The 10,473-nt window shown below is 38.0% G+C and overlaps 1 protein-coding gene across 1 annotated transcript; it reads right to left on the reverse strand.

The window, feature by feature from the left end:
• Positions 1–4,007: 4,007 nt before the first annotated feature.
• On the reverse strand, positions 4,008–7,362 carry sf3b6 (splicing factor 3b, subunit 6). Its single transcript, XM_061243000.1, has 4 exons — positions 7,184–7,362; positions 6,552–6,670; positions 6,309–6,447; positions 4,008–4,358 (listed from the first exon to the last, which is right to left on the reverse strand). The coding sequence occupies exons 1-4, from the start codon at positions 7,211–7,213 to the stop codon at positions 4,269–4,271; spliced, it is 378 nt and encodes a 125-aa protein (XP_061098984.1). The 5' UTR covers positions 7,214–7,362; the 3' UTR covers positions 4,008–4,268.
• Between the last annotated feature and the right edge of the window lie 3,111 nt (positions 7,363–10,473).

The following is a 10,473-nucleotide window of genomic DNA, read 5'->3' on the forward strand; positions in this document are numbered from 1 at the left end:
GAGGATATGCTGCAGAAGATTTAATACGTCAAAAAAAAAAAAAAATTGTCTAATACATACCTAATAAAGTGCTCACTGAGTGTACATCATGGAGTGAACTGCAGCAGTGTTTGGTTTATACTGAAGAAGGGAGTATTCAATGGAATCGGGTTTTAACCAGGTTTCAAAAGGAACACGATTCTGTTTTAACGGCTCACTAACTTATAACTGTATCTTATGACAAAAATTTTGAAGCAGCACATATTCGAAAAGAAAGACCAGAGGTAGAAAGGGTGTCACTACTCTTATTAAGCATAATGAATCCATTATGTGGCAGGAAATTGTACAAGGCTAAGCATAATTGGAATCTGATAAAATGCTAAGGAACCTGTCTAGAAAAAAAATCTGATTAAAGTGCTGAACAAATCCTAGCTTTATTTCCTGACCTTCCATAATGGACGCTTTGGCATGTTACTTTGTTTAAGTAACCCTACCACCACTGCCATTGTTGAAAAAATATGATGTCAATATTTTGACTTTTTTGATAATACAACGATAGATATATTTCACAGCGCTGACATGCTTTTTACACTGAAATACATGCCTATTGTTTTGGTTCGATTTGCATGTTCGTGTATTACTGTCCTTGGCAAGGGCATCTCGTGGTATTACTCCTGCTTTTTGGCTAACACTAGTAGAAAGAAAAAATGTGTTTCGGGCATTACAAGGCAAACACATATGCACTGACTTCAAGAGCACTGGCTGCTTTTTCGCCCGGCAGCATTTATCAACAGTCACTGCTCAGTTACGCGTCTCCGGGAGGTAGATCATTCTCACTGCGTCACTCCTCTGCAGATCACATTAGACGAGTGCGATTAGGGTGCAGAGAGGCACACAGAATGAGCAGTGCTATACTGGCCTGCTGTCAGTCAGCAACATCCTGCCCTGAGCTCCACTGCAGGAAGACTAGCCGCAAAATGTGTCTGTTTTGTAATGAGACTTGAGAGTTTTTTCTCTCGCTCAAGTAGAAAATATTTGCTTGTTATTAAGTTATTACCTGCTTGATAAGTGATATGTTCTTATTTCCCATTGGCAAATCTTGAAATGAGTCAATCTGTTTTTACCACACTGGCATTATTTTTTTGCCTTATTTAGCAAAAAAACGTTAAAGAAATAAGATTTTAAATCTCATTAAGTACTCCAGTACTTCAGATTCGGTTTTTGCGGTGTGGCATTATCAGGAGACCCCAGGCTCCACACCCAAAAGCTGGCAACCTAATTGCAAAGCCTTTTTTCAGCCACAATGATCCGCTTCTTCTTATTCCAGAGACGGCAATCACTGCTTCTGGTGATCACAAACAGTGACATTCAAGACCTCTTGTGATGATTGCAGTGTCTGCCCACCGCAGGTTGCGGCAGCAGTTTCGCATTGAGAGGCTCTTTTCACAGCGAGACTTCCCTCCCGCTGCTACAGGGGGGAGGTGAATGCAGAACCGCAGAGGATCATCCGCCTGATATGAGATGAAAACCCTTCGGCATTATTAGATCACACTGACTTCCTTCTCAGTTTGTGCATATGGAACCGAAATGTGTAGTGACTTTAAATCAAATTGCGGAATATTGGAGTTAATTATAATCCATTGACATACATAGGCTACAGTATGTAACAACATATCTGATCATATTAAATGGTGCTAAAAGGTTTTTATAATTACTCTATTGGCTAGAAAATCGCAAATAACTCGACATCACAGCGTCACGGCCTTTTGCCGTTTTTCTCCCGTTTGCATTTCCATTCAAACATTTTTTTATTCTTCTCCCCGTGACCCCGACCTGTCGGTTCACAAAGACCACAATGCCGTTCACCGAGCCATCACGTTCAAGGGTCAGCAAGGGGCAGCGCCATTAATGTACGGCTGCAATGTGAGCATACTATTCTCACACGCCATCGGCTTTGTGTTAAAGACTCCTTTTAACTCCGTTTCACGGCTACCTGGCCAAGCTTTGTTAGAACGGACCCGATACAAGATAAAGGAATTTTATTTCTGTTTTCAGAGCTACCTGACCAAACCGTGTTTGTATTGACGATTGTGTCTGGTTTAGCAATGGTTCGACAATGCATTTAACCCATCTGTTGTTGTTTGCTTTTTAAAGGCACACAAGCTTGCTGACTCTGCACTATTGTGCCATGTTCTTCCTGGGGTCCACCCTGGAGAGGCTAAAGCATGTTAAAATGTTATAAATATATAAAGTTGCACCCTGCTGTTTAAAATGGCTGCTGTTAATGCAGAAATTAACCCTTTAAGGCGCAGGATCACTCACAAACATGTAACGCTGATGTAGCAATCACTTATAGTAATTCAAAGCAATGCTAATAGAACACTGACCTAGGATTTTGAAAAAGCATTCCACAAAATCGACCCTTCGAAGGGCTAATGATGAAAATAGGGAGGAGGAATTGAACATTTTATCACCGGCCAGACAATTCAAATGTGTGACAGGTAATCGGCATTAGGAAACACGGTTTATTACAGACAGGTGAAAATAAATACAATCCAGTGCATGTAATGCTGTGTGAACTGGGATTAAACACCAGTAATGCTTATTAACAGTAATCTTAATATATATGTAGTTTCAAACAAAGCAAAACAAGCCTAAGGTCAAACTGAAATTGCAATCAGTACAGATATATTCTATCCAAACGGCAAAAAAAACTAGGAAAAATGTTTTGAGAAGATCCAACTGTCGTATCCATTTCCTCCCATAGAGGGCAGTAAGCACCCGCAGAAAAAGGTGGTTGTACACATTGGAATTTTCCAGAACTTCTCAGCGGACTGAAACTGTTATGAAACAGAACTGCTGCACTGGATGCTACACCTCACTCTCTCACCGACTCCATCTGCTTTGTTGGGCTGAAAGTATTGGCAAATAAGGGCTAGGACTACAAAATCTGTCTTTTTTTTCCGCAAAGAAAAATGTCACTTAAAATACATTCTATTTCAAATCAGCATTTATTTGCTGTAATTATCCAAAGTAATTATTACATTATTATCTATTACTGCATATATAACTTGTCTACAAATGTCAGGTCACATATCAGGTATTGGAGAAATCCCCCAAGAAACTGGCCTTTTCAGCACCATCTTATTGGCAAAGTCATTCTCAAGATGGCTGGGGAAAAGCTTTGACAAACCTCAGGTCCGGGTTCAGGTTCTAAAGCTTTTAATCCCAATGTCTATTACAAACAACCTAAAGTACATACAGCTAATGTTTGTATGTCACTGGAATAAAAATGTCCACACAACTACATAAGGCCACCTAACAGGATATTCAAAATGGCTCACTGCCCTGCTTGCATATCGAGCTTAAAGTTTACACTCAAAGGTTTGGAAATTGTGCAACCCTTTGCTCATGCAAACGCAAATGCTTCTGTGATCTATGTTGATCATTAAAATGGAAGGCGCTTTTCGAGCCAACCTGAAGAAGTTAGTTCTAACGTTATTGTACATTACGCTACTGCTTCTCTAGTTAGCTTGCATAGCCTTTTCGAAATGCAAGCCAACATCGCTACAACTCGACAGTCAACAAAATAGGAAATGTTGCGCTTCTGTGATGCTGATTAAACGGTGACACAAACATTATACCGAGTCTGAAACGCGTCATTTGGCCAACAACAGTTTCGCTAACTATTGTTAGGCAACAGCGAAAAGCAGTGGCATCCGCTCCTGTGCAAGAATATCTGATACCCAACTGCTGGTAAGCCTGTTCTACCGCGATTAGGCCAAGAGAAACCGCCTACAATGTGTAAAACATGTCAAGATGCATTTCGTGGCTTCATTTCCTCTAAAGCCTAGCACTCTTTTAGCTTTGAATGGTTTTAGCTAAATGTTAGAAAGTAGTTACGGAATATTCCTTTAACACATTTGGTCCCTTCACATTTTGCAATGGTCACACAAAAATGAGGCGGTTCCATACCTTATGAATGTCAACTTCAATTATTTGATACAAAATACCATTTAGTCATGAGATTACAAAAAATGTAATTTTAATATTTCAAATGCAGAGATTGAATAGAACAAATGAATCATACAAATACACTGTAATACAGTGCATAAAAAGATGCAAAATAATGTACATGCATTATTACGAAGCATATCATCGTAAAGACAATGGGCAGGGGGGTGGGGAGAGGTGTCACAAATTTAATCAAAATTACAAAAAGGAAAATCAATCTCCAAAGGAATACGATGTACACATGGAAAAGCAAATCTGTCTATTCAACAAAAAATCTATTTTGGTGGGTCGGTGTTGATGCCATATTTTTCCTTGAGGAGTTTCAACTGTTCCTCTTTTTTCTTGGTGTCCATTTTCTGGAAAGCCTGAAAAAAAGAAATAATAATAATGAAGTTTATGAATAAGGCACACAAACAGGAGGTTTGGCAAAAATGTGATCCTTAGAATCAAACTAAATAAATAAGGTAAATAAATATTGTTACTAACTGAATAGATGTATAACTGACTATGAGGACACATTTAATCAGTTTCAGCTTTATGACATCATCCAGGTTAAGTGGTTCAGAGATGGGGAACAGATGCTAGTCATGCTGTGGCCAAAAAGGCATTTATTAGCCTTTATCTAACAGCTGGGCAATAAGCATTCAGCAGACACTGATCCATAGCTTATATTATTTTGTACATGAAATCCAGTGAATAGCAGGCTGTTCACTGAAGCGACCCAGAGCCCAGTTCAACAGGAGCACCCAGCCTGGTAATTACACTACACAACAGTGAATAATGAGAGCATTCAGATGAATGTGACTACATGACCCTGAATGAGCAATAATAGAAATTAATCATTTATTATTTAGCTGATGCTTATATCCAAAGCGATTTACAATTGATTGGATTAAGCCGGGGGACAATGTGGGGTTAAGGGCTACACCGGTGCTTGAACTACCACCCTTCCAGGTCCCAGTCATGTACCTCAGCCGCTAGGCTACAGGCCAGACATGTTCACAAGTCATCAAATACAAATCCGAGTCAAGACACTAAGGGACAAGTCCCAAGTCAAGTCTCAAGACTCTGAGCTGGAGACCATGTCAAGTCTCAAGTCTCCAGAATGGTGCAGCCTAAACAACAGCATGATTCCTACGCTAGTAGAAGATATGGAAACGACAAGTGTAGATTACATTTTGTATATTCTATAATAGGGGCACACACAAAAAAAACAGCTTATTTCATTAATGTATTCATATATCAATGAACTACCACGTCTGAGCCAACATATTGGCAAAGTGGCTGGGGAAAAGCTTTGACAACCTCAGGTCCAGGTTCAGGTTCTACAGCTTTTAATGCCAACGTCTATTACAAACAACCTAAAGTACATACAGTTAATATTTGTATGGCACTGGAATAACAATCAATGGATATTCAAAATGACTCGTTGTCATGCTTGCATATCGAAGGGGCTTTTCGAGCCAAACTGAAGAACGTTGTTCTAACGTTATTGTACATTACGCTAGTGCTTCTCCAGTTAGCTTGCATAGCTCATAGAAATGCAATTTAAATACCATTTAAAATGCAAGCCAACGTTGCTACAACTTGAATGTCAACAAAATAGGAAATGTTGCGCTTCCGTGATGCTGACTAAATGGTGACACAAACATCACACTGAGTCTGAAACGCGTCATTTGGCCAACATAACAGTTTAGCTAACTAACGCAACAGTGAAAAACGGTGGCATCCGCTCCTGTGCTTGTAAACTCACTGACCTTACCGGGTAAGTTTTCAAATGTCTGAAGAAAACTGACGTTGTTCCTGCATCTTATATTTTAATTCCGCAAATTTTGCAAGTTGCAATAATGTTGTTTAGCTCAATGAGCCTGAATTATTTAAACCCAAAGGTCACAACATGCGGAACTGTAACGTTATCTATGTTGTAAGAAATACAGTGTGGGGTATTGCTATGGTACGGTGTGGCGCGTAAAACGGCGTTGGGTATCTTAAGCATTAAGGATTATTTTTCATATAAATCATTGAAAAATAATGATTGTCTGTGACATTGTTCACAATGGCTCTTATTGTTCACGAGTCATTATTAACGAGTCGAGTCGGGAGTCCGTGTATGTGCGACTTAAGCGCGATTCGAGTCCCCATCTCTGGTACAGGCTTCCCCCATAATGCATCGGGCTTAGTATTTTTATAACGCCTAACTGCTGATTTTAGTCCAACAAAACCTGGATGCTGCGAACTTTGTATAAAGCCTTACCTTCGACTGAAAATGCATATTGACTGCATAGATTGCTAACCGTACCAAGTATCATACTTACCCTGTTAGCATTGTAGTACAAGACTACGAGATACCGGTTGCAGACATTGAAGCCAGACAAGTGATCGCAAGCGTTCTTCGCGTCGAAAATGTCTTCATAAACCACATATGCTGTTCCTCTAGACTCTGGTGTGTTTCCACTATGAGAAGGCAAAGTACACAAGGAATAAGGAGGAGGGTACAAATACACATTTTACATATAAATAAATATACCACCATAAATAGAAGAAAAACTTGAACTTACACTCGGATTTGCCTTATTGGTCCATACTTTCCAAATATGTCGTACATTTCTTCAGCTGTGATTTTATAGGGTAAATTCCTAATGTAGAGAATTCTGTTGACTTCTGGAGGTAACCGAATCTGAAAAAGAAATGATACACACATACATACAAGTTAAGTGCAGTGTTTCCCATACCGACTTAAGTTACCTATATTGGCCAACTAGCTGACTGCTTACACTGTATCAACACATTAAATATGTTACAATGGCATTTCAAATAATATATCCGCGTTCAAAGAGCAACTTGACAAAACTATGATTCGGAGAGTAATTCAACCGGAAATTGGATAGTCTAGCTGTTTGGGCAAAACTAGCTAGCACCGTTAGCACAGCTTGCGATCTTGTTCGCATATTACATCGTTATACCGCATGTTAAGCTAATCAAAGTCTCATCAAATTAATGGAAGATACATTACAACAAGACACAACAGAGTTGGCTAGCTGGAATATTTTATCAACAGAGGCCTAATCTAGGCTAACTAATGTCATATCCAATGTTGCTAGCTAGCTAATTTAGCCAGCATAACAAGCATGCCACATTTTCACTTTTAAAAACACCACACGAGAAACATTTGATGCGTCAAATTCCTTACGTTGGCTCGTTTCGCAGCTTGCATAGCCATTTTTGCCTGTCTTTTGTAGAATTTTCCTCTTTGAACACAACAAATTCAACTCAAATTGAGACGATTTAGTTGCTAATGCTGGCTTGCGTTGCTTATTCAACAGACGTCACAATGCAGTTTCAGCACATCCGGAAAAGGGGACTTTGGCGAAGAATGATGACGAACTGTGACCTACCAAAACTGTGCCTTTTCAAAATTAGTTTTCGTTTTCCATTGCTTGTGGAATAAACATATGAATATTAAACAATGAAATATCGCACTCTCGCTAGTATTTGCTTTTATTTTGGCAACATAAAAAAGTATGTATATAGTAATCAATTATTGTTATGATTGATGAAGAGTCAGAATAATCACACAACAAATACATTCACATCATTCGGGATCAATTACAGAATGAATGAAACAGAATGGGGTATCGATGTTAATTATTTAGTTTGGGTTAAACTCAAAGTATCAGCCAAAGTTCATTTTTAAGAAAGAAGGTGGATTTAATGTACAGAAGCAATGTCACGCACTGCATGGTTTTGGACTCTCCGGCGAGATTGCTTAACCTCGCCAAACAGGTTTCAAAATCGGGAGGCAATTCTGATAATGAGCTTCCTCACCTAGCTACAGATGCATTCAGTTGCAAGCACTGGTCACCCAGTTGGACGTAAATCCGTAATGCCCGCTAGCAAACGCAATAGCTAATATCAGCCAGAAAACTGTTAATTAATTTGACATATATCAGATGAATTTAGTGATTTTATTATTAGTAATTGTGCCAAATGCTGGATGTTGAGCACTGAACGATGTTATACAGGCAACAAACCTTTCCGACATTAATAAATGTACATTAACATTAATTTAATTCTGAATCAGAACCTTATAACGCAAATCCCCTCCCATGAAATTGAGCGATCGAAGGCACCAGAGACAAACCAAACCAAGTTTTTTTTTTTTTTTTGTCTGGTAACTTTGTTTGGGGGTTTTTTTTTTCCACAAATCCTCACGACATTTAAAATTATACACGACACAGTAGCTTGATAATGTAACCGTTAAGCTAGATAGCTACACCTCCTTATTTATGTTAGCGAATCGTAATTGGTCCCAGGATTTTCTGGCGCCAAACAGTAGCTTGCTCAGACAAAGAATCTGCAAGCAAGTTCGTGTTTGAAAGGTAATCGAAATCTGGATTTTGGAAAGATTGTTACTGTGAAACACACACACGGTTCATGGAGAAAACATTAAATTGGTGAGTGTTTATGTACATTGTTCAAACGGAGTCCTTGATTCAGCTGATGGCGGTAGCTATACATATTTTACTAAGTGGATAGCTAATTATCCAGCTAACCTTAGCGTTAGTTTGAGCTCATTCGCAATCTTTTTGCTTGCATTAGCTAGGCTAGGTAGTATCTAAAGGCTACAATCCCATTGCTTTGTCGTAATAGGTCAACATGCAAAATTAACATTGTGCTTACGCTACTCCAATAGATTTCAAAGACCGTGCACTTTCGTTGCTGGCTATTTACCGGGAAATAAGCCTTTTGATACTAAATTATGTTTTGCAATATTAAAGCCCTGGTTAGTGTGATGTAACTTCGCTAAATTAGCTAACGTTACAGGAACGTTAAGTGAACTTGACAAGTTACGATAATGGAAAACTATGTAACTTGTATACTAACTTTACTCGCAAAAATGTGACTAGTTCCTTAGCTACCTAACGTTAACCTGTGTCGTTAACATTTATTTTTGAGAAGCCTTTAGCTTTCGGTCTGCAACAAAAGTGTAATGACTATGACACTATAGCTAATTTATGCCTTATTTAAGTTTTCCTCGCGACCAGGAGATGGTGCTAACTTCACATACGTCACATGTGCAGGTGGGACCATTCGAATCATGGTTGTTTTTGAATGTATTATAAAGGGAATAGTATGTTTACAGTGGATGTCACTGTAAAGAACTCTTCTATGGTTTGTGGATTTACGATAATTGATCACAATTATGTAATATATGAGTGTCTGTAACTTACACAATCAAGGAATGCCACCTGTAACGATTTGATGCTTTTCATTTGTCGAGGAACACTTATATGTCGCTTTGGATTAAAAGCGTCTGCGAAATCACTAAAATGTAAAAATGTAAATTATGTGAAACAAGAATAAGAGGATGAAGGTGTAATGATTATTACGTGTTAAACATAAGTGCTTATTTCTTAATTTGTGTTATGTTGATATTACATTTATTAGCCTACTTATTTTATGTCAAAAAGAGAAAGTGTGACAGAATATTGCATTAATCATAAAATAACCAATAATAATTTGTGCCAGCTAAGTGTTTCAGAAGCCATTTAATGTAAAACAGAACTCATCTGGTTTTTTTTGTGTTTGTTGTTGTTGTTGTTGTTGTTGTTGAGGGAATTAACATAATTATTCACCAGTATACTTCAGGTACTTAATTACCTCTGGGTCCCAAGGCATACACTGCAATGATTACATGCTGGTTAGTGAAATGATTTGCAAGCCAAAACATGTGCAAGTCATTATTTGTCAGTCATTGGTATTGGTAATTTCATTGTATATTGTTTCTGTCTTTTAAATGACAATGTCTCTAAAAAATATATACCAGCACATTTTGAGGTCTGTGCGAAGCGAATGTGTGGGAAATACAGCCTGCCGTTTAAATTAATAATGGGATGAAAGCTAGACATTTGTTTGAGCATGAAGTCGTAGAGCCTTTTAAATGCCAATTTAATGGAAGAATGGTTCAGAGGAGGAGGAATCAAGGACAGAAATTTGAGACTGACAGTAACACCATATTATACAGCATATTCCTTTTTGGCAAAAATGGCTATATTTTTATGTGAATACTTAATAAAAGATTTTTTTATTTTTTTATTTTAAATCCAGTGTTTGTGTATTGATTTTTGGCGTAAATGTGTCTAAATGTAGCAGTTACCATCAAAAAAAGTTCAATATTAAAAACTATAACTAGTAATAACTATTTGTTTGTTATACTGCACACTCAGTCGTGTCCAGCATGAGTCATCTCGATAGCCAGCCAATTAGCCTACTTCACCTGCCATCTGTATCTTGTCTAATAAACTGCAGGGTTTATTAATCATGTTAATGTTTCATATTCTGCTCTTATCCCATGGTTTCTATTCAATTTCTGTTGTTTCACAAAAATCAGAAATTTAAATGACTGACTTTTCTTTTGGTATGGTAGTATGTATTAAAAAATTACACAGAATCAATCAATTTTCAGTTTCTGTTGGTCCA

The sequence above is a fragment of the Conger conger genome, chromosome 5 (genome assembly GCF_963514075.1).
Source record: "Conger conger chromosome 5, fConCon1.1, whole genome shotgun sequence".
Classification (NCBI taxonomy): domain Eukaryota; kingdom Metazoa; phylum Chordata; class Actinopteri; order Anguilliformes; family Congridae; genus Conger; species Conger conger.

Excerpts from the sequence above, each read along its gene's own strand:
- sf3b6 (XM_061243000.1), bottom strand. The coding sequence starts at position 7,213 with ATGGCTATGCAAGCTGCGAAACGAGCCAAC. Across the intron at positions 6,671-7,183 it reads AAGCTGCGAAACGAGCCAAC|ATTCGGTTACCTCCAGAAGT; the intron begins GTAAGGAATTTG and ends TTTCTTTTTCAG. Across the intron at positions 6,448-6,551 it reads CCAATAAGGCAAATCCGAGT|TGGAAACACACCAGAGTCTA; the intron begins GTAAGTTCAAGT and ends GCCTTCTCATAG.